Genomic DNA, 25,699 nt, shown 5'->3' on the forward strand with positions numbered 1-25,699 from the left:
CATTATATCCTATGGGAGATACATCACCACTTGTGATAACATTGAGGTGCAGCCAACTTTATTAGAATATTTCGACAAACCCATTGAACTGCGAGCCTGGTGAAATCAAAAAGGCAATTTTTTTGTTGGTCTGTCAATGTTTTGCATATTGGGGCCTGCATGCAGTTACATGTGTGTGTTGTGTGAGAGAATGTGAGTGCACAAAGATAGAGTGAGTAAACCTGTGGGGAAAATGATAGTTTCTTTTCCCATGATACATTAAAATAGTGTTAAAGTTGGTGGCATGGACATATATTTAAAGGGACACTGTACCCAAGTTTTTTCTTTTGTAATTCAGAAAGAGCATGCAATTTTAAGCAACTTTGTAATTTACTCCTATTATCAATTTTTCTTCGTTCTCTTGCTATCATTATTTGAAAAAGAAGGCATCTAAGCTTTTTTTTGGTTTCAGTACTCTGGACAACCCAGGTTGTTCACCAAAAATGGGCCGGCATCTAAACTTACATTTTTGAATTTCAAATAAAGATACCAAGAGAATGAAGAAAATGTGATAATAGGAGTAAATTAGAAAATTGCTTAAAATTTTATGCTCAATCTGAATGACGAAAGAAAATTTTTGGGTACAGTGTCCCTTTAAATTGTAATTTCAGAGACTTCAGCGTTATAAATGTATAAATATATGTATATAAAATGTTTACAAAATGGAGAGTTTGAATATCTGTAACAAGGTTATCATTTATTATAACAGAATTTGCATAACTCCACTGAAACCGATGCCAGGGGGAAATGTATAGAGAGAACACTGTTTTAAACCCCAAAATATTGCTCCATATTTTGCCCTTTATGACAGAAAATGCTGCAATATTGTTCACAACCTTGAAATTAACCCCACTTTTTGCTATAAAATAATATTGTATAGCAGAGAAAAATGCTCATTATCGTCTGCACATATTATGTATTGTGTTAAATGTAGTCATTATCTGAAATGAACTGAAATAAATGTGCTCTTGTTTTCTAAGCTAGTTGGTAACCAATAATAGCAGAAATACAAGAGGGAATACGGTAATGCAGACTTGCATCGGTGCACAGATAGAGATATGCGTGTGTGCAGCAAAGAGACGGACAGAGACACGCAGACAGGCGGACCCTGAACGTTACCACGTGTGTGAGAGACAGACACCAGCGCAATGTGACCGTGAGCCGTAGCGTCTGTGCCACAAGAGACCCGGATCCATGCTGTGCATCAATCTCTATATAAGAATAATATACACAGTATAATATATCCCAACACTCCCTTTAGAAGCTGTCTGGGTCACACATCTCTCCCTATATACGTGTGAACCTATCTTCAGTTTTCGCAGGTGTCTAATATGCACATGCACATCTTAGTTATTCTTCTTCCACTTCTGTGCTGTGTCTCTGGTCGTTATGTCTGTTCCAGTGAGGATTATTCTGCACTTTTTCTAAGCTGTCTGTCTGTTCATTGTCTATAGAAGAGGACGTTTAATATCCAGTTGTTTGCTTAGCTGTCTGAATTGTTTCTCTGTCTCTGACCATATTACATTGCAACTTACTAGCGCACGCAGGAGCTGTCTGTGGTGCTGAAATCCAGGGTTTAAAAGTTTTTTCGTTTAAAGCATCAGTGAGTGGTCAGGATTACTGCAGAGATACTGGGCAAGCACTGTGTGTGGACACTGGGATAAACAACCCGTAGGCGGACTAATCTGTCTTGGAGCAACTTAAACTGAGCCAGTCTTTCGGAGCTGTAAGCTTTATACTGCCAAAGCCAGCACAGTTTGGAAGGATTTCCCTGCGCATCATCTTGATCAGAATGGAGTATTGAAGGAAATGGAGTTAAAAAAACTGGAGAAGACGTTTATCTGGTGCATCTGGGTGTAGCTATGGCTGTGTATTGTACTTAAATTTCATCATACTACAGATTTGATTTTTCCACTATATGTAATTCTAAGGTGATAGGTTACCTTTTAGCACTAAGGCATAATACTTGTAGAGCAGCTATTGGAGATGAGCATCTAAGAGAGACGAATTGGCAGAAATAGACTGGCAGAATCAGGGCATTCAACAGAAAGAATCATTCATTCTTTACCTGCTCCAAACACTAAAGGGGCTGACGGAAGACTGGGATATATTTCTATGTGGTTTTGACTTTTTTCACACCCCCACCTTTTCTCAATGTTTTTTACTGCCAGAGCTTTCAATCTTTGTGAAGATTTGTGATGTGTTCCCTTATCTAACGTGTGTGGGAGTTAAAAGATTGCTTATGTTTTATCTGTGTTTTCGAAGAAAGCATCCATAGGGAGCTAAAGGGTAAATAAGAAGACAATTTATAACCTGCATCCATCTAAATTAAGCAAAAGAGAAAGAGAGAGGGTAATATTCTTGAAAAATGTGTGCTTAAAAAGTTGGAGCAAGATCAAAGAGAAGGGGGTAGAAATTACAGAGGCATTGCCTTTCAAGAGACTTCAAAGAAAAAAAATGAACAAAGAATTTCATTTGAGGCTCTGTCTCTAAAATCAAATTCCAATCCTGGACTTTCCCATGTACTTGTAAGCATCCTGGATTGTGCTGAAAGAGTGCAATTCAGTGGTCAACTTGGGCAATGCAGGTGGCGATACTCAACTAATCTACAGATGACCACAGAAAGATGCCTCGTTTTTCGTGAGTCCCTTGGGGTGTGTCATGACTCGAGATGAGAGGACCCGGGCTCCATCTGGAGGCTGCCCCCCAAGATCAGCCAGAAGAGATGCCCCGGTGGTGCCACCCATGTATTACGTGAAAACACAGCATCGGCGTGCCTTATCAGTGCCCTTTCCCGAGCATGCCAAGTTGCATGGCCTGAAATATGTGTGTTCCCCAAGGCTGACATTTAAGAGGCGTGTGTTTTGGTTTCTCGCCTTCTTCACCTCTTTGGGCTTTTTTCTGTCTTGGTCCTCAAACAGGCTACTCTACTGGCTGTCCTTTCCCTCTCACACTCGTGTACAACTTGAGTGGAGCAAGGAGATGACTTTTCCAGCTGTTACTCTGTGCAACAATAACCCTGTTCGATTTCACCGTCTCAGCAAGAGTGACCTCTATTTTGCTGGCTACTGGTTGGGGCTACTCTTGGCCAATCGCACTGCACGTCCCTTACTGACAGAGCTTCTACCAGAGGACAAAAGAAAATGGTTCCACAAACTGGCTGACTTTCGATTATTTCTGCCTCCGAGGGACTTTGATGGCATCAGTGTGGGATTCATGGACAAACTGGGTCACCAACTGGAAGATATGCTCATCTCGTGCAAATACAGGGGTGAGGCATGTGGCCCACACAACTTCTCCACAGTAAGTGTTATCTTTATTTACTACTCTTTACGTTTTATGTTTCCAGTCCTGCGTAATAGGGCTTTTGTTTAAAAAAAGAAAGTAAGCGACACAACCTTTAGGGATTCAAGATGAATATTTAAAGTTGTTTGCAAAAAATATATAGACAGAAGTATATGTGAAAGCAACTCATAATTCAGTTTTATGTGCATAATATGATATTATCCAAAATAAAGAGTTTGATGTTTAATTGTAGGAAGTGTATGTGAACGGCAAGGTTTTAACTACATTTAGAAACTCAATTACCAAATTTGAAAAAATCTGCCATTTAAGATGCAAAAAAGTTCTTACAATCAGATTTAGCTATCTAAAATACCAAACATTATGCTGCTATACACATCTGTTATTTTTCTAATAAAAATAGTTGGCGATTTAAATAAACAATCATATTTTGTCACTTTGTATCATCTTGCAGTTTAGGTAGGAAATGCGCATAAATACAATATCTAACTATAAAACATATTAGATACATTTGGAAACTATACATAATGATGTGGTTGCTGTAAGTACATTCATATCAAGTCTTTCGTTTGGGAAGGTTGTAATGCTTTTGTTTGGTTAGAGGGGTCATATGTGCTTATTTAAAAAACACTGCCCCCAAAACTGGGATAACGCCGTGAGTTATTTGCCATTTTTGAAAATCACCTGGCAGCTAGATGTGCATCTGTTGTCATAGAGATCAGCTGATAACCATCTTGATGTGTGATGCTACACTTCAAAGAGGAACCCGCTGTTTCACAAAATTAGCCACTTATCCCATTTTGGGTTTTACTCAGGAGTTCAAGAGTCTCTGCATTCCTATAACCTTTTTATAGAGGAATTGCCTTTTTCATATGAAGGGTATAGTGTGTGTGTGTATATAAATATATATATATATATATATATATATATATATATATATATATATATATATATATATATATATATATATATATATATATATATATATATATATATATATATACATATAGGAATTTGTCTAAGTAAATCAATTAGGTAAATAAATAAGTTTGTTTGTTTTGGTTTTTGTTAGACTGAAGTGCCCCCCCCCACCTCAATGCAAGTCACATGGTGCATATTGTTGAAAATAGTATGCCTCACTGTTTGTTATGGAGGCGAAAATAAACACTTCAAAGGAGCCCTGAGCTTCATGACCAATGAGGAAATGTCTTTGCCTCTTCCTTATTGCGTCACAAGACACATCAAAAATACATTTAAAAGTGCAGTTACACTCATAATAACACCATCTAATACAAATGATTCATAACAATATTGCATAAAAAGTTATAAGGGCTCAAAGATATGTGGTCTCAGGTTTTAGAAAAAAAGGACCACAAACGGCTTTAACATAGAGATACATACATATACATGTCTAAATATGTATATATATACAGTATATATATACAGTATATATATATATATATTTACATATGTATTTATGTATTTGTATGTGTGTATATATGTATTTACAGACATATATACACATAAACACATAAATACATATGTATACAGATATAGACATATATAGAAGTGTGTTTATAGATTTTCCTATATATATCTGTATATATCTATACCTATATATACTCATGCACATTTATAGTTATAGATATATATATATATATATATATATATATATATATTGCTCCAAAATACCATCAGATATAGGTATAAATATGTATTTATGAATAAATAGAACATATTCTTATATGTGAACATTGGAATGGGAAATAGTAACATTTTCATGCGATCAGGTTTGCCTGTGAGTAGGGTGTTAGTTTTTCCCCCACTTTTCTTGTTCCATTGACTTTGCAATTTTAGAAGTTCAGCTTTTTGTGAACAAAGGGTTAGCGCACAAGTGAAAATGTTTTACTTTCAACTTGTAATATGAACCATACCCAACGTGAGCAAAAAGCTTACTTATAGCGGAGTTAGCGCATGAGTGGAAGCGCAAAATACCGCTTCATATCGCTAATATTCAAGCATGTATAGAAATGTTAAAGGGGCAATAAACACCCTGAAATGTTCATATAAAATGTTCAGTTTTGTATAATGAAACAACTTTGAAATATTCTTTCATTATTTATTTTGGTCCCCTTTTTAAATTTAGCTCTAGAAATGAAGAATTTTCTAATTTTCATAACTTGAAACAAACCCTGCTGCCTCCTAGGTTAACAATGCATTTTATGCTAATATTATGACCCTGGCTAATTTTGTTGTCTGCAGACTCAAGCCCACATTGGCTCCTCCAAATAAGGCACATAGTGAGTGGAGTTTGACTACTGAAAAACAATTGTAGTAAAAAGGCTGTTCATTTGTTTAAAAATGTTTAGAAATAGTGGATATAGCAACACCACAGACATATCTTGTAATTACAAGGTGGTTACTGTCCCTTTAAAGGGATAGGCAACCCACATTTTCTTTCATTATTCAAATAGAACATTTCATTTTTAACAACGTTCTAGTTTTTCTTCATTCTCTTGGTATCTTTTGTTGAAAAGCAGGGACATATGCTTAGGATCACTTTGGAGTACTACCTAGGTATCTCTTCAACACAGAATATCATGAGAACGAAGCAAATTTTAAAATAGAAGTCAATTGGAAACTCTTTTAAAATCGAATGCTTTGTCTGATTCTCAAAAGGAAATTATTGGGTTATATATCCCTTTAAGTGACTTCTGGTCTCAAGTCATTTGTCCCTTATACAATACGCAACTGAGGTATTTCAAAGAATTTCTCAGGGATGTTCCCTGTATCAGGCAGGAGAATTAGTGGTTGAAAATAAAACAAATGTGGGGGGGGGGGCATATAAGAATAAATATTTACAAATATACAAACACACACAGTGCCAGGATGATTTCACTGTAGTTTACCAGTCACTTACAAAAAATGCTAGTTAAGAAGTAAAACATTGTTTGTCCTCCCAATAGCAAACACAGAAAAAACTTAAATGTTTTGTTTGTCTGTTACAGTTTCTTTCTTTCATGAGAAATAATTGATCTTGAGATTTTTTTAGGCTTCTAGGAGAATGAACAAACTAAATGGTTCTTTTATCATCAAACGCTATGTTTCTGTGCCCTTCTGAATAGATCTGTATCTGAAGTGTGTTTGAAGACTTGAGGGTTTGGTGAGAGTCTGATATATCAAGAAGGAAATTTCACCAAACAAGGAATTTTAGACACAGGAGTAAGAGAAGAGGTTGACACTAGTTTAAGGTCAATAATAAAGCTTAGGGGCTTTTCGAGCAAGTATTTGGTAACTATGTAAAGAGATGGGACATCATTCTTGATTTTACTGATGATATTTCAAGGTTTGTTTTTTGTGCTGGGCGAATGCAAGATGCTAAAGGATTCTGCTATAAGGGGTACTAGATCAAAAACCTGAATAATGTGCAAATCTCTTCTTATTTTGAATAAGACAACCTATAGGTTCAGAGTTTCAACCCTTATGTATATATTAGAAAAGAAGACTTACAGATCACCATAACTAAATGGGTTTAAAGGGGTAGAAAGGTCAAAATTTAAATGTGCATAAGTACCTTTCAATGTGAAATAGAAGCATTTTCTCAATAAACTTCCATTACGTTTCTATTAAAAGTTAATGGTTTTCAGCAGCATATGCACATATCCTGTGAGGGCCTGTGCACCAGTCTTCAAATACTATGCTTGTGGTTGTCATGTGTATTGCCTCTGAAGACATAATTTGTGTCATGCAAGCTACTGCTGACCCTCTGAGAAGGTGAGGTGTTTGAATTCTGGTACCCTCACAGGATATGTGCATATGCTGCAGAAAAACAGTAATAACGTACTAGAAGCATTTTTGCTAATGGAAGTATATTACAAAAACACATACACATTTCATTTTTGACCTTTCTATCCCTTTAAGATTATATAAGCTTTTCTGAAAGTCTATTACCTTAAAACACTATAAAAATGCATCAGAATCTCAGATATATAGAAGAACGTGAATTCAATCTATATCAGGGGGGACAGATACTTTTATCATGTAAGGAGGATTTTATTCAGGAAAGTGATTATCTGATTAAACTAGACAAGATTGGTCAGTGCTGCCTTCCATTTGAATGTATCTGTAAATAAAACGATAGGCAAGAAAATCCAATTACTTGTAAACACCCTGCACATAATTTTCTAGTGAGATTTGTACTGCTAGTACTTTTATAGCACTATAAAAGACCCTAAAATACAAATTTAATTCAAGTTTTAGAGGCAAAACTATTCCTAGAAACCAAGGTAATGTTAAATTACCAAGAAATCATCAGTGTCAATAATTAAAATTGACAGAGAAATATTTTGTAAGTGATTTAATAAATTATTACATTTTCATGCATACAATTTAAAAATAGCAAATTTGTCTGCACACACTATTTTGAAATTATTATATAATAAAACAGGTTCAAAGTGGATATGTTCATTTGGTGATTTGTTTTATAAATGAATGCAGAATATGGCCATAGGTAAAGTGGCATACAACACACAACCATCTGGATTTGCACAGATCTTTGTGCATTGCACTTTCAGACAAATCCATCTCCTGTGGCCATATTTGGCATTTATTTATAGAACAAATTGCCAAATGCACATGCCTCATACAATACATCACATCCAATGTATTTAAATGCACACTTTCACAACATTTGTTTTAAAAGCAACCTATCCAACCCACATCTGTTTACCCATGTGAAGCCTAGTTGACCCAAAACATTCTTATCAAATGGGAGTTCACTAAAGTTAAACACAACTCTTTCAGGAACAAACTAGGGAAGAATAATCCTGTTCCAAAAATGGGCCAGATTACAAGTAGTGCACTAATCATAGCGCGGATTGCAATACTCTGGATGGTACTAATATTAGCCTGCAACTTGATATTAAAAGTTCACGATAAAGCGCATTTACCAACGAAGGGTTAGCGCAGTTGACTTCGCTTGAGCACAACCTATACTTTCAATGGAGATCTCATAACCCTAACTTGTGCTCATATTTCAAATTTAAAGTTATATTTTTTGCTCAAGAGAAAGACCTGAAGTAAACTGAAAGTGTTTAGAAAAAAAATGTTCACAAAACACCTCAAAAACACATTCAAATCATATAACACGTCCATCAGTGTCGCCAGTTGCGCACACATCCTCAAAGGAATGTTGGCAGCGCGACGCAGCCAAAAGAATCCACCTGGATGCAGCGTAGGCAAACAAAGCCTTAAAAAAAAAAAAAACACGCAACCACAATGAAAAAACACGTAACCGCCTGCAAGAAATAAAAAAACCTAATCGCCCACACAAAGTATAAACAAAAAAAAACTAACCTCCCGCACAAAGTATTAACAAACACCGAAACCGCCAACATCACAAAATAATAAAGTAATTAACCCCTAATCCGCAAATAACATAATTAAAATATTAACCCCTAAACCACCAACCCCCCACATCGCAATAAACCTAACCTATTAACCCCTAAACCACCAACCCCCCACATCGCAATAAACCTAATTAACATATTAACCCCCTAAACTGCCAACCCCCCACATCGCAATAAACCTAATTAACATATTAACCCCTAAACTGCCAACCCCCCACATCTCAATAAACCTAATTAACCTATTAACTCCTAAACCACCAACCCCCACATCGCAATAAACCTAATTAACCTATCAACCCCTAAATCGCCAAACCCCCACATAGCAATAAATCTAATTAACCTATTAACTCCTAAACCGCCAACCCCCCACAATGCAAATAACTAATTTAATTACTAAGCCCCTAACCTAACACCCCCCAAATTAACCGCAATACTAAGTTACACTTAAATAAAACCTTACATTAAATTACAAAAAAAAAAATCTAAAATTACAAAAAATAAAAAAACTCACAAATTACAGGAAAAAATAAACAGTTATCAAAAATTAAAAAATGAAACCTAATCCCTATGAAAATAAAAAAAGCCCCCCAAAATAAAAAAACCTCCTAAACTAAACTAAACTACCAATAGTCCTTAAAAGGGCCTATTGTATGGCATTGCCCTAAGTTAAACAGCTCTTTTACATTTAAAAAAATACTAAGTCCCCCCTAACAGTAAAAACACCCCACCCACCAAACCCCCAAAATTTAAAAACCTAACTCTAAAAAACCTAAACTAACCATTGCCCCTAAAGGGGCATTTGTATGGGCATTGCCCTTAAAAGGGCATTCAGCTCTTTTACTGCCCTTAAAAGGACATTCAGCTCTTTTACAGCCCATTAAATCCCTAATCTTAAAAAAAATAAAAATAAAAAAAAAATCCTAAAACTATGCCCCAAATAGGTACTCACCGTTCCTGAAGTCCGGCAGAGAAGGTCTTCTTCCAGGCGGCTCCATCATCCTCTATCTTCATCTGAAGAGAAGGTGGCGCGGGGCGGAGATGCAGAGCTGGCTTCCTCAATGCACAGATTCTCAGCAGCGGTCCTCAGCGGTGGTTCTCAGTGGCGGTTCTCAGCAGTGGTTCTCAGCGGCGGTCTTCAGTGACGGCGGTTGTCAGCAGGGTGGAGGCTCCTCTTCATGCGATTGTCTGTCGCACACTGAAGATTGAATGCAAGGTTCTTTATATTTATTGGGGTACCTTTCATTCCTATTGGCTGAATTTTTAAAATCAGCCAAAGGGATGAGAGCTATTGAAATCTTATTGGCTGATTTGAACAGCCAATAGGATTTCAGTAGCTCTAATCCTAGTGGCTGATTTAAAAATTTCAGCCAATAGGAATGCAAGTTACCCCAGATTCAATGCGGTACCTTGCATTAAATTTTCAGTGTACGCCGGAGATCAGATGAAGAGGAGCCTCCACGCTGCTGGGGATCGCCGCCGCTGAGGACCGCCGCTGACGGAGATGACAGAGCCGCCTGGAAGAAGACCTTCTCCACCGGACTTCAGGAATGGTAAGTACCTATTTGGGGCTTAGTTTTAGGATTTTCTTTTTTTTTAAGATTAGGGATTTAATGGGCTGTAAAAGATCTGATTGCCCTTTTAAGGGCAATGCCCATACAAATGCCCCTCACAGGATATGTGCATATGCTGCAGAAAAACAGTAATAACATACTAGAAGCATTTTTGCTAATGGAAGTATATTACAAAAACACATACACATTTCATTTTTGACCTTTCTATCCATTTAAGATTATATAAGCCTTTCTGAAAGTCTATTACCTTAAAACACTATAAAAAAGCATCAGAATCTCATATATATAGAAGAACGTGAATTCAATCTATATCAGGGTGGACAGATACTTTTACCATGTAAGGAGGATTTTATTCAGGGAAGTGATTATTTGATTTAAACTAGACAAGATTGGTCAGTGCTGCCTTCCATTTGAATGTATCTGTAAATAAAACGACAGACAAGGAAATCTAATTACTTGTAAACACCCTGCACATCATTTTCTAGTGAGATTTGTACTGCTAGTACTTTTATAGCACTATAAAAGACCCTAAAATACAAATTTAATTAAAGTTTAGAGGCAAAACTATTCCTAGAAACCAAAGTAATGTTAAATTACCAAGAAATTATCAGTGTCAATAATTAAAATTGACAGAGAAATATTTTGTAAGTGATTTAATAAATTATTACATTTCCATGCATACAATTTAAATATAGCAAATATGTCTGCACACACTATTTTGAAATTATTATATAATAAACAAATCTAAAAACATAAAACAACTTCAAAGTGGATATGTTCATTTGATGATTTGTTTTATAAACGAATGCAGAATATGGCCATAGGTAGTGGCATTCAGCTGTTTTTGGAGCCAGATTTAAAAGTGTGAAAATACAACACACAAACATCTGGATTTGTACAGATCTTTGTGCATTGCACTTTCACACAAATCCATCTCCTAAAAGAAACAAATGCGGCTATCTGTGGCCATATTTGGCATTTATTTATAGAACAAATTGCCAAATGGACATGCCACGTACAAAACATCACATCCAATGTATTTAAATGCACACTTTCACAACATTTGTTTTACAAGCAACCTATCTAACCCTTTTCATATCTGTTTACCCATGTGAAGCCTAGTTGACCCAAAACATTCTTATCAAATGGGAGTTCACTAAAGTTAAACACAACTCTTTCAGGAACAAACTAGGGAAGAATAATCCTGTTCCAAAAAATGGGCCAGATTACAAGTAGTGCACTAATCATAGCGCGGATTGCAATACTCTGGATGGTGCTAATATTAGCCTGCAACTTGATATTAAAAGTCCACGATAAAGCGCATTTGAAAACGAAGGGTTAGTGCAGTTGACTTCGCTTGAGCACAACCTATACTTTCAATGGAGATCTCGTACACGCTAACTTGTGCTCGTATTTCAAATTTAAAGTTATATTTTTTTGCTCAAGCGAAAGACCTGAAGTAAACTGAAAGTGTTTAGAAAAAAATGTACACAAAACACCCCAACAACACATTCAAATAAAGTATTATATATATACAATGGGGCAAAAAAGTATTTAGTCAGCCACCAATTGTGCAAGTTCTCCCACTTAAGAAGATGAGAGAGGCCTGTAATTTTCATCATAGGTATACCTCAACTATGAGAGACAAAATGTGGAAACAAATCCAGACAATCACATTGTCTGATTTGGAAAGAATTTATTTGCATATTATGGTGGAAAATAAGTATTTGGTCACCTACAAACAAGCAAGATTTCTGGCTCTCACAGACCTGTATCTTCTTCTTTAAGAGGCTCCTCTGTCCTCCACTCATTACCTGTATTAATGGCACCTGTTTGGACTTGTTATCAGTATAAAAGACATATGTCCACATCCTCAAACAGTCACACTCCAAACTCCACTATGTTGAAGACCAAAGAGCTGTCGAAGGACACCAGAAACAAAATTGTAAATCTGCACCAAGCTGGGAAGACTAAATCTGCAATAGGCAAGCAACTTGGTGTGAAGAAATCAACGGTGGGAGCAATAATTATGAAATGGAAGACATACAAGACCACTGATAATCTCCCTCGATCTGGGGCTCCACGCAAGATCTCACCCCGTGGGGTCAAAATGATCACAAGAATGGTAAGCAAATATCCCAGAACCACACGGGGGGACCTAGTGAATGACCTGCAGAGAGCTGGGACCAAAGTAACAAAGGCTACCATCAGTAACACACTATGCCGCCAGGGACTCAGATCCTGCAGTGCCAGACGTGTCCCCCTGCTTAAGCCAGTACATGTCCGGGCCCATCTGAAGTATGCTAGAGAGCATTTGGATGATCCAGAAGCGGATTGGGAGAATGTCATATGGTTAGATGAAACCAAAGTAGAACTGTTTGGAGGAGAGAGAATGCTGAGTTGCAACCAAAGAACACCATACCTACTGTGAAGCATGGGGGTGGCAACATCATGCTTTGGGGCTGTTTCTCTGCAAAGGGAACAGGACAACTGATCCGTGTACATGAAAGAATGAATGGGGCCATGTATCGTGAGATTTTGAGTGCAAACCTCCTTCCATCAGCAAGGGCATTGAAGATGAAACGTGGCTGGGTCTTTCAGCATGACAATGATCTGGAGACTGGCTAGGCCACTCAAGGTCCTGGAGTGGCCTAGCCAGTCTCCAGATCTCAACCCCCTAGAATACCTTTGGAGGGAGTTGAAAGTCCGTGTTGCCCAGCAAGAGCCCCAAAACATCACTGCTCTAGAGGAGATCTGCATGCAGGAATGAGCCAACATACCAGCAACAGTGTGTGACAACCTTGTGAAGACTTACAGAAAACATTTGACCTCTGTCATTGCCAACAAAGGATATATAACAAAGTATTGAGATGAACTTTTGATATTGACCAAATACTTTTTTTTTTCTCCATAATTTGCAAATAAATTCTTTCCAAATCAGACAATGTGATTGTCTGGATTTGTTTCCACATTTTGTCTCTCATAGTTGAGGTATACCTATGATGAAAATTACAGGCCTCTCTCATCTTCTTAAGTGGGAGAACTTGCACAATTGGTGGCTGACTAAATACTTTTTTTCCCCACTGTATATAATATAATCGCGTTTGTAACACGTCCATCAGTGTCACCAGTTGCGCACGCATCCTCAAAGGAATGTTCGCTGCGCAAGGCCAAAACACGCAGACAAAATAATCCACCTGGATACAGCGTAGGCAAATGAAGCCTATTTTTAGTAAAATTAGCTTGGTGGTTTGGATTTTTTAAACATAGACTGCCCTCTGGGCAGACTTATCGCTTAATATATATATATATATATATATATATATATATATATATATATATATATATATATATATATATATATATATATATATATATATACACACAACAGTCAGAATGTGAATCTGCCCTCCTGGGGTCAGTATATATATCTGTGCGTACATGTGTAAATGTATATATGTGTATACATTTTTATTTATGTGTTCATTTGTGTAAATTTGTATGTGCACACATACATATACCATATATGCACATATAAACACATACATTTATATTTCTATATATTCATATTGATTTATAGGTATAGATATATATTTAACAAATAAAAAAATAAAAAAAATGTATGTATGTATGTATATATATATATATATATATATATATATATATATATATATATATATATATATATATATATATATATATATATATATATATATATATATATATATATACATATACATATACATACTCTGGCAAAAATAAAGAGCACAGTGCGGACTTATCAGATTCTCTGGTTTGACTATTTATAGGTATGTGTTTGAGTAAAATAAAAAATAAAAATATTCTATAAACTGCTGAAAACATTTCTCCCAAATTCCAGATAAAAATATTGTCATTTAGAACATTTATTTGAAGAAAATGACTAGTCAAAATAACAAAAAAGTGTTTTTAAACCTCAAATAATGCAAATAAAACAAGTTTATATTGATTTTAAATTACAATATTAATGTTTTAACTTAGCAGAAGTTCAGAAATCAATATTTGATGAAATATCCCTGATTTTCAAACACAGCTTTAATGTGTCTTAGCATGCTCTCCACCATTCTTTTCCATTGCTGTTTGGTGACTTAATGCCACTTGTGATGCACAAATTCAAGTAGCTCGGCTTTGTTTGATGGCTTGTGACCCTCCATCTTCATCTCAATCACATTCCAGAGGTTTTTTAATGGGGTTCAGGTCTGGGCTCATCTTATCATGGTGCAATAAGCTGTTCACATATTAAAGGGACACTGAACCTAAAAAAAAATATTTTGTGATTTAGATAGAGCATGCAATTTTAAGCAACTTTCTAATTTACTCCTATTATTAAATCTTCTCTTTATTCTCTTGGTATCTTTATTTGAAAAGCAAGAATGTAAGTTTAGATGCCGGCCCATTTTTTGTGAACAACCTGGGTTGTTCTTTCTGATTGGTGGATACATTCACCCACCAATAAATTAGTGCTATCCAGAGCCCTAAGCCAAGATTGGCTTGCTCCTTAGCTTAGATGCCTTCTTTTTTAAATAAAGATAGCAAGAGAACAAAGAAAAAATGATAATAGGAGTAAAATAGAAAGTTGCTTAAAATTGCATGCTCTATCTGAATCATGAAAGAAAAAATTTGGGTTCAGTGTCCCTTTAATAGCAATATCAGTCGTCTATTAGGAAACAGGTAGGTTTTCTAATAATCTTGCAACTTGTTAACTGGTCAGATACATATCACTGCGACCTTCTACAACCATATTTCAGACCTTCGAACCATTCCAGATCCTGTTGTCACTCCCATAGTGGTTCTACCTCTAAATGATGTGGACTACTACCCAGAAGTTCCCTCACCTCTCTGTCCCAGAAAGCCCCTAAGAAAAGGTGGCAGGTATGATAATCTAATCCATGAGAAAATGTTTTTTTTTTTAATTTTCTGCAATAAACATGAACACTTTCTAAATTACCAGAAACATTTTAAAATAGTACACACAATTTTAATATATGAAATCTGTTTCTACATACTAACGGCTAGATTACGAGTCTTGCGTTAGCCTTAAAAAGCAGCATTGAGGGGTCCCAACGCTGCTTTTTAACGCCCGCTGGTATTACGAGTCAGGCAGGAGAGGGTATACCGCTCACTTATTTTCCGCGATTTTAGCTTACCGCAAATCCCCTTATGTCAATTGCGTATCCTATCTTTTGAATGGGATTTTCCTAACGCCGGTATTACGATCGCCTGAAAAAGTGAGCAGCAGACCCTCTCCTGTCCAGACTCCTACCGCATTTAAAAGTCAGTAGTTAAGAGTTTTATGGGCTAACGCCGTAACATAAAGCTCTTAACTAAAGTGCTAAAAAGTACACTAACACCCATAAACTACCTATTAACCCCTAAACCGAGGCCCCCCTACATCGGAAACACTTAACTAAAATGTTTAACCCCTAATCTGCCGACCAGACATCGGCGCCACTTTAATAAATTTATTAACCCCTAATCCGCCGCACTCCCGCCTCACAAACACTAGTTAAATTTTATTAACCCCTAATCTGCCGTCCCTAACATCGCAGACACCTACCTACATTTATTAACTCCTAATCTACCGCCTCCAAAGTCGCCGCTACTATATAAAATTTAATAACCCCTAAACCTAAGTCTAAACCTAACCCTAACACCCCCTAACTTAAATATAATTTAAATAAAACAAAATAAATTTACTACTATTAAATAAATTATTCCTGTTTAAAACTAAATACTTACCGATAAAATAAACCCTAAGCTAGCTACAATATAACTAATAGTTACAGTGTAGCTATTTTAGGATTTATTTTTATTTTACAGGCAACTTTGTATTTATTTTAACTAGGTACAATAGTTATTAAATAGTTATTAACTATTTAATAACTTCCTAGTTAAAATAAGTACAAATTTACCTGTAAAATAAATCCTAACCTAAATTACAATTACACCTAACACTACACTATCATTAAATTAATTAAATAAATTACCTACAATTAACTACAATTAAATTAAATAAACTAAAGTACAAAAAAAAACAAACACTAAATTACAGAAAATAAAAAAAGAATTACAATTTTTTAAGCTAATTACACCTAATCTAACCCCCCTAATAAAATAAAAAAAAATAAAAAATAATAAAATTCCCTACCCTATACTAAATTACAAATAGCCCTTAAAAGGGCCTTTTGCTGGGCATTGCCCCAAAGTAATCAGCTCTTTTACCTGTAAAAAAAAAATACAATACCCCCCCTAACATTAAAACCCACCACCCACACAACCAACCCTACTCTACAACCCACCCAATCCCCCCTTAAAAAAACCTAACACTACCCCCTTGAAGATCACCCTACCTTGAGCCATCTTCACCCAGCCGGGCACAAGTGAACTTCCAGAGGGGCAGAAGTCTTCATCCGATTCGGCCAGAAGAGGGCATCCAGACTGGCAGAAGTCTTCATCCAGGCGGCATCTTTTATCTTCTTCCATCCCGAGTGGAGCGGGTCCATCTTGAAGACATTCGACGCGGAGCATCCTCTTCCATCCGACGGCGACTGAAGAATGAAGGTTCCTTTAAGTGACGTCATCCAAGATGGCGTCCCTACAATTCCGATTGGCTGATAGTATCCTATCAGCCAATCGGAATTAAGGTAGGAAAAATCCTATTGGCTGATGCAATCAGCCAATAGGATTGAAGTTCAATCCTATTGGCTGATCCAATCAGCCAATAGGATTGAGCTCGCATTCTATTGGTTGATTGGAACAGCCAATAGAATGTGAGATCAATCCTATTGGCTGATTGCATCAGCCAATAGGATTTTTCCTACCTCAATTCCGATTGGCTGATAGGATTCTATCAGCCAATCGGAATTGAAGGGACGCCATCTTGGATGGCGTCACTTAAAGGAACCTTCATTCTTCAGTCGCTGTCGGATGGAAGAGGATGCTCCGCGTCTTATGTCTTAAAGATGGACCCGCTGCGCTCTGGATGGAAGAAGATAGAAGATGCCGCCTGGATGAAGACTTCTGCCGCTTGGAGGACCTCTTCTGGCCGGATCGGATGAAGACTTCTGCCCCTCTGGACGTCAACTTGTTCCCGGCTGGGTGAAGACGGCTCAAGGTAGGGTTATCTTCAAGGGGGTAGTGTTAGGTTTTTTTAAGGGGGGATTGGGTGGGTTTTAGAGTAGGGTTGGGTGTGTGGGTGGTGGGTTTTAATGTTGGGGGATATTGTATTTTTTTTACATGTAAAAGAGCTGATTACTTTGGGGCAATGCCCCGCAAAAGGCCCTTTTAAGGGCTATTTGTAATATAGTATAGGGTAGGGAATTTTATTATTTTGGGGGACTTTTTTATTTTATTAGGGGGATTAGATTAGGTGTAATTAGTTTAAAAAAATTGTAATTCTTTTTTTATTTTCTGTAATTTAGTGTTTGTACTTTAGTTTATTTAATTTAATTGTATGTAATTTATTTAATTAATTTAATGATAGTGTAGTGTTAGGTGTAATTGTAATTTAGGTTAGGATTTATTTTACAGGTAAATTTGTATTTATTTTAACTAGGAAGTTATTAAATAGTTAATAACTATTTAATAACTATTCTACCTAGTTAAAATAAATACAAACTTGCCTGTAAAATAAATATAAATTTTAAGCTAGCTACAATGTAACTATTAGTTATATTGTAGCTATCTTAGGGTTTATTTTATCGGTAAGTATTTAGTTTTAAATAGGAATCATGTATTTAATTGTAGTACATTTATTTAGATTTATTTAAATTATATTTAAGTTAGGGGGGTGTTAGGGTTAGGTTTAGACTTAGGTTTAGGGGTTAATAAATGTATTATAGTGGCGGCGACGTTGGTGGGGGCAGATTAGGGGTTAATAAATTTAATATAGTTGCGGCAACGTTGGGGGAGGCAGATTAGGGGTTAATAATATAATGTAGGTGGCAACGATGTCGGGGGCGGCAGATTAGGGGTTAATAAGTGTAATATTAGGGGTTCATGTTAGGGTGTTAGGTGCAGACATAAAATTCATTTCCCCATAGGAAACAATGGGGCTGCGTTAGGAGCTGAACGCTGTTTTTTTGCAAGTGTTTATTTTCAGCCAGCTCAGCCGCATTGTTTCCTATGGGGAAATCGTGCACAAGCACATTTTGCCAGCTTACCGCTACCGTAAGAAACGCTGGTATTACAGTGAGATGTGGAGCTAAATTTTGCTCAACGCTCACTTTTCTGAGGCTAACGCCGGCTTGAAGAAAACCTGTAATACCAGCGTTGGCTTAAGTGAGCGGTAAGAAAAAAAGGCTTGTTAGCCCCGCACAGCCTTACCGACAAAAACACGTAATCTAGCCGTAATATTGTAATGTTCATTCGTGATCTCTGAAGACTACATTTTGGAAGATGTTTTCTGAGGCATAAATCTTTTTATAAACATTTGTTTGTAAAGCACTGCCACATTCTGTAGTGCTGGGTGCATGCATTACGGATATATAATGAAACAGTCATGGTAAAAAAGTAATTTATATATATTGAACCGACTAAACAAATTAATACAGGAGGAAGATGGACCTGCTATGAAAATCTACAAGATGAAATAAAAAGTCTAACTGAAGTGGGGAGAGAGTATTTGAGTCCACAGTGTCCAGCAACAGATGGTTCAAATTTTGAAAACATTTAGAAGTTTTTAGTTAAGAACAGGCTAGGCTGTGGACTAGGACTATGGTGAGGCTTAAGGTTGACTCTCAATTAGTATTTGGTACTAAATCAGAAAATGCTAGCTCAGAATAAGGGGCAGATGAATAAGATTTCACATAACTACTGCAGTTACAAAGTCAAGATTTTGGCACTCCCACCAGATCACTGATATACGTATAGCTCAGTGATTCAAACATTAATCTATGTGTTGTGTGTGTTTATACATACATGCTTGAAATTTCTAGTGGTCCAGTGACCCTAGGCGGTTAGAAATTGCAGCGGACGACTTAGAAATTGTACTTTTTCCTATCTTTAAATTGTACTTAAGGCCTGCTACGAGTTGTTGAGCAGGTCAGTTTTGAAGTGGGGATGCCAATGACCTCACACAGCTTCAGAAACCTTGTTTATTATAAGGAAGCAAGAATAGGGTAAGTACAAAAACCATCAACCTCAGCTACCTTGAGTCACAGAAACCCCCAAGGCCCACTGTTTGAATGACAACTAGTTTAAGCATTTAAAATAAATAAATAAAAAAACCTTTTTGCAGGCTTATAACGGATCATCAAAAAGGCACATACACCTCAAATAACTCTAGTTTTAGAGCCCATAACCCCTCTTTAAAATAAAGCCACTATGGACCTCACTGAATACGACGAGCAATACGCTTGCCGTATTCAGCATTGCACCAGCAGCTCACAAGAGCTGCTGGTGCAATGCCGCCCCCTGCAGACTCACGGACAATGGGCCACCAGCAGGGGGGTGTCAATCAACCCGATCGTACTCGATCGGGTTGATTTCCAGCGATGTCTGTCCGCCTGCTCAGAGCAGGCGGACAGGTTATGGAGCAGCGTTCTTTGTGACCGCTGCTTCATAACTTGTGTTTCGGGTGAGTCTGAAGACTCGCCAGAAACACGTCCCTTCAAGCTCCGTACGGAGCTTGATAAATATGGGCCTATGTAGATTTTAAAAGCCAGATGATCAGCAGGGTCGGACTGAAAATAAAAAGCATCCCTGAAAAAACGTGAAGACGAGTCCTATTTTCTGCTGAGTGCATAGAATGCACATGCTCCATTTTTCTCAAGGGGATAACTGGGCAGCTTCATCCTTCAGAATTAAATTATATTAGTTTGTATTGAATAAATGCAATATTGTTGTTATATAGACACCCTACAAATTAATTTCATCCATGACTCCCTTTCATAGTGTGAAAATAATTACGATAATTCCTATCCAGCTTGAGTCACAGCACTATTCTGTGCGATGTAGCTGAGTGGGTCTGAGCTTAGGAGACAAATTCCCCATCGGATTGGCAAGTTACAATGACGGTATTGATTCGTCATCTAGCCGTTTGGATGCAGAGATGTTGGTGGTGTCCGATTTTGGAGCAAGGTTTGTCCAGTGAAGCGGTGACCTAATCAGATTGTGGAATAGTTTAAAAGGACAGAAAAACACAGGAGATTACGGTGAGCAATCCACGTCATTCATAGCTTATATAGGGCTGGCTATAATTCAGATCCACTGCAGCATCACTCGCTTTTGAGCAATAAGCAGGATTACTATGTCTTTTTGTTCCTATTTTGGAGTTTCCTTTCCTGCTGGTTCAGTGGGTTTTTTACTTGGCAGCAATAACATCACTCTATTGATCGAGTCTAATATATACGGTTTTTCAATATGGATGTACAATACTTTTTCTCATTGGAACCACTGAGTTAGACATGGACAGACTAACACTGGAGGACGCTTTTGTTAAACAGCATGAATCTCTGACCATAAGTGATGTTTTTTGGGGGATGGAAAAAACTTTACTTAAAGTGATGGTAAATCCTAGCATTTCTGAAATGCTAGGATTTACCATTGGAACAAATAGAGGGGACTTTTAGTCATGAAGTATAAAATACTTCATGCTGAAAGCTCCTTTATTTGTTTGTAGCATTTTCTGCACTGAGCTACTAAGGCAGCCCACGGCAGAAAGCTATTTGGCTGAGGGGTGGTGTTTCCACCTCTTAGCCAATAGCCGTGTAAGAAATCTGTCACCAGCCAGCGCCAAGCTGGATTTCCCATTTAGCTATTGGCTAAGAGGTGGAAATGTCACCTCTCAGCCAAATAGCGTTCTGCGTGGGCTGCCTTAGCAGCTCAGTGCGGCGAAGGCTGCAAACAAATAAAGGATCTTTCAGCAAGAAGTATTTTATACTTCATGACTGAAATCCCCCTTTATCGGTTCCAATGGTAAATCCTAGCATTTTATAAACGCTAGGATAAAACCTGGTGGGATAAAAGGTCACTGAAAAAGTATTTGTTGCTGGATTTGATCCCTAAGGGCTTATGCCTAAATAAGTTTTCAATATTTCAGGTTGAGGATATGGATTTCATTTCCACATGGAATGAGATTTTGAGTGACTGTTCCAATTTTGATGCAGCTTATTATAAAATTCAAAGAAACCCAGCTGGTCAAGATTAGAGAAGAATTGGCACAGATACAGTCACAGTTAAATGTATTTACTGAGCATCCCAAATACAATGACTTGGACAAGCTTCTTAGAGTAACTGTCTAAAATTTAGGACTGATTTGGATAATTTCAGATTAAAGGGACATAAAACAAGTTTGGATAGAGACAAAATATAATAATATGTACTTTAATTACTTTACCTGCAAATTTATACTGCAGTGCCTCACCATTAACCTTTTCTTTTTAGTTTCTGAATTGTAAAGCTCTAACACCCCCCACACATTTCCTTCTATAGCTCTATCTATATCTATTGTTGTTTTGGTAGAATGCAAAAGTGCATAGGGATTATTTTATGAAGCATGCCTAGAAGCTGTGAACTCAGTTGAAATATAATGCCTGTGTCTAAACACTTATAAGAGGGGGGTGGAGTTGGCTGCTCCATGCAGCTTAGCTATTTAATTAATTTTGCTTATTTATGAAAATTATTTTAAAATACTTGCCAGCAATTTTTAAACATTTTTTTTTTATGAAAATTATTTTTAATTAATTAGCCCTTTTAGGATATGCACATATCTCAACCTATTTTATGTCCCTTTAAGAACATTTAACAGGGATAATGCTGACTATATTAATAATAAGGTTTTTGCTTGGCATAATAAACCTAACTTTCAGGGGTTTAGGCAGACAAGAAATAGGTCTAGATACGTTAATACATTTGGTAGCCTAGATAAAAAGGTCACCTTTTCAGATACTGAATATACAGATGAGGATAAAACAAATCATTCTGCCTAGAGTGATTCCAGTGGTTTATCTTGTGATGAAGAATCAGTCGGTATATCAAAAATATTATAAAAAATACCACATCAGCCTCTTCTCATAGCAAGAGTAACACCAGAAGAGACCATGTTGTAACTAGGAATCAGAGCTAAATAGTAATGACAGGAAGTTTGAAATCTAAACAGAAGGTAGACCAGCGAGAATTAGAATTTCTCAGTGATAGTGAGAGAGATGTGAGACCAGTCACCTTCACAGCCCATCCAAGTGTCGATACAAATAGTAGCCAGGATTTTCATCAGGTTACTAGACAGAGAGAAGAAGGAGGCAGAGCAGGAAGAGATCCAAAAGAGAGATAGGATCCTTAAAAAATATTTTTTGGAAACTTGGTGACACACAGGATATCCTAAACATTTCCATACAGGATCTAAATGATTCTGAGATTCCACAAATTTATGATATCATTGATTTTTCAGAAGAGTATGATTATTTCACTCTGCATGAATCGAGAGAAGACAACGATTTAAGTTTTTCCTTGATGAAATCTTCACATGCGGCTTTAAACTCAAGTCTATTTTTTATACCACAAAAAAACTGGGACCCTTCTTGGAGGCTTTTCACCACATGGTAGGGGAGGATATTAATAAACTGTCTGTTAATCACAAGATGTTTCCCCCAAATCTGAGTCCGGAGTACAGATAATCTTTGTTTATTTGTCTTAAATACATAATTATATAATAATCAAACAGGCAGATAAGGGGGGAAGTATTTTTTATCTTAGACAGAAAAGATTACATTTGACAACCTTTTGCATATATAGGTATAGATATATATTGACAACCTTTTGTATATATACAATAGGTATGGATATATATTTTACCAAAAACATATCAGGTACAATATATATAGAAATATGTATTTAATTATAAGTATAACATATTCTGCTATGTGAGGAACATTGGAATATGTAATATTCATATTTCATGTCAGGTTAGTGCACTTGAGTAAAAGATCGGGTTAGCGCATGAGTAAGCTTGTTAGGCTTTTTTCCACTTTTCGTGCTCCATTGCAGTCTATGGGGGAACACGTTAAGGGGTTCGTGATATTCAAAGTTTGCAAACTTTTTGCTTTCAACTTTTAATAGGAGCGCTCCACCCGTAATCTAGCCTATTGTGGGCTCTATTTATCTTGTGGTGAGATTGCGAGATTTGCTATCATAAACCTCGTCAGCACAGCTACTGCTTGTGCAATGCTACTCCCTGCTCATGCGGCCAATCATGCGTGAGCAGGGGCTGTCAATTATCCTGATCGGATTGGGATGATTGAAATCTGCCACACTTTAGGTGGCAGCAAGGGTAAGTTGGAGCAGTCTTGTGCGAGCCTGAAACACTGGGGACCTGAAGCTTCACTTGAGACTTAAAAAATAGGGCACTATCTTTGGAATTATGTATCAGTAGTTCATTGATTGTCTGTATATATTTCTTTAGTAACTGTTTATTGTGGCTTTACTGACAATCTATGTTTTATTACACTGATGTGAGTATTCAGTACATGATTTAGCAGTAAGGGGTTAATTCACTGCTTGAAGTAAATAAACTTCATAAAACAGAACATATACAGTATATTGGTAAAGGCTCCTAGTCCTACTTAAGGACTATTTGCACTTTTACAAATGTCCAAAACAGAAGTGGCCTGAAGACAGAAAAATATATTATTAACAGGGCATTGAGCACACAGATCTTTTAAAGACTGTTTCTGACAGTCCATGTCTGGCCACTTGCCAGAACATTTCTTCTTCTGTGCTTCTTCTAAACTAAGAGGAATGTGTTGCTATGCAGATGTTCTTAAAATATTGCTTAGTGAGGGATTACAAATGTTTTGCAAACAACCTGCAATCAATTTTAATGTTGAAGGATGTGTTTTCCTCTAAATATGTTCTCAGTAACCATCCAAGATACCAAAAATAATATCATTTTCCCATTCAGCTACAGTAGAAAGAGCTCCCTGGCAAAAACAGAGTTAATTTTAGGTGCCACTACAATCCCTCACATAACACCTCTAGGGAAATCTGTTTTAGCTTTGTAGTTAAATATGTCTAGAACTACTTAATATAATATATTATTATTTTTTTTGTGTTGTGGGGCATTAGAGAGTTTTTTTTTATAGTATTTGTTTTTTAACAGTAAATATTGTATAATTATTTTTATTGTTCGTTATCTATATATGGCAAAATTATATTAGTTTTGTATTGATTAATTTCAAAATGTCACTGTCTGTCAACCATTACAGCTGAAGATTAATATAGGTTAACTGTGCTTATATGCACCCAAAAATGACATACATTAGAGAGCTTTGTTGTTCAGAAGGAGCAAGAAATATCACACATAGCAGAAGTAAATGAAAGGTTTTAGGTGGACTTTATATCCATTGTTTATGCAACAAGCTGTGCAGGGAAGAGCTAGAATGTGTTCATGAACACACTTTGGGGCCGATTTATCAAGGGCCGAATGGTCCCCTGATGCCCCTGTTTCTGCGCAAGCCTTCAGGCTCTCTGTAAACAGCAATTATTAAGCAGTGGTCTTAAGGTCGCTGTTCTTTAACTGGTCTGCTGCCTCTGATGCTGCAGACATCAATCTGCCCGATCTCATACGATTGGGTTGATTGACACCCCCTGCTAGCTATTGGCCACGAATCTGCAGGGGGTGGCATTGCACAAGCAGTTCACCAGAACTGTTTGTGCAGTGTTAAATGCAGAAAGCGTATGCTGTCAGCATTCAGCAATGTCTGTCGGACCTGATCAACTTGGCGGATCTTGTTGGACAGACATTTGATAAATCGGCCCCTTTGCCTTGGCCTATACATAAAAAAAATACATGTTTTGAAAGAATAACAAAAACATAAAGCTTATTGAAGCCAAACTAGGAGGCTTAACAGAAATAGACGTTACCAAACAAGGGAACACAAAACTGAATGTCATGGTCTCACCCAGAAGCACAAATGCTAGGAAATTCTTGGTTAAAAATGGCCACTGCTTTTTGGTCTTTTTAAGAATTAATACATTCACATTCATGGGAATATAATGTAACTGGTAATGCCATTTATGAACTTAGGTATGTGTACCGAGCGCTAAATATTATAAAAAGGCCTTAAGCTTACTAACAGATTAGCCTCCTAGCAGGCTAAATAGTGGGTAACAGAATAGGGGGCGATAGTAAGCGCTGAATAGCTTAAAAGGCTGGAAACTAAATTCTGGCGAATAATTTATTCCATATACATTCAAATTAAAATCACAGATAAAATGTTAAAACACAATGTTCATAAAGAAATACAGTAAAATTCTATTCATGGATCCATGAAATATTCCAGGAGTTTTATACCTGGCTACTTTAGTAATACAAAACCTTGAATGTAGCTATCTCCAAAGTTC

General features: G+C 36.7%; 1 protein-coding gene across 1 annotated transcript in view; it reads left to right on the top strand.

The window, feature by feature from the left end:
• Positions 1-2,700: 2,700 nt before the first annotated feature.
• The window catches only part of ASIC2 (acid sensing ion channel subunit 2), a 796,537-nt gene continuing 773,538 nt past the window's right edge, over positions 2,701-25,699 (top strand). The window contains exon 1 of the mRNA XM_053699697.1: positions 2,701-3,342. Within this exon, the coding sequence (XP_053555672.1) occupies positions 2,701-3,342 (642 nt within the window). The remainder of the gene's footprint in view (positions 3,343-25,699) is intronic.

Source organism: Bombina bombina, chromosome 1 (assembly GCF_027579735.1).
Source record: "Bombina bombina isolate aBomBom1 chromosome 1, aBomBom1.pri, whole genome shotgun sequence".
In the NCBI taxonomy this organism is placed as follows: Eukaryota; Metazoa; Chordata; class Amphibia; order Anura; family Bombinatoridae; genus Bombina; species Bombina bombina.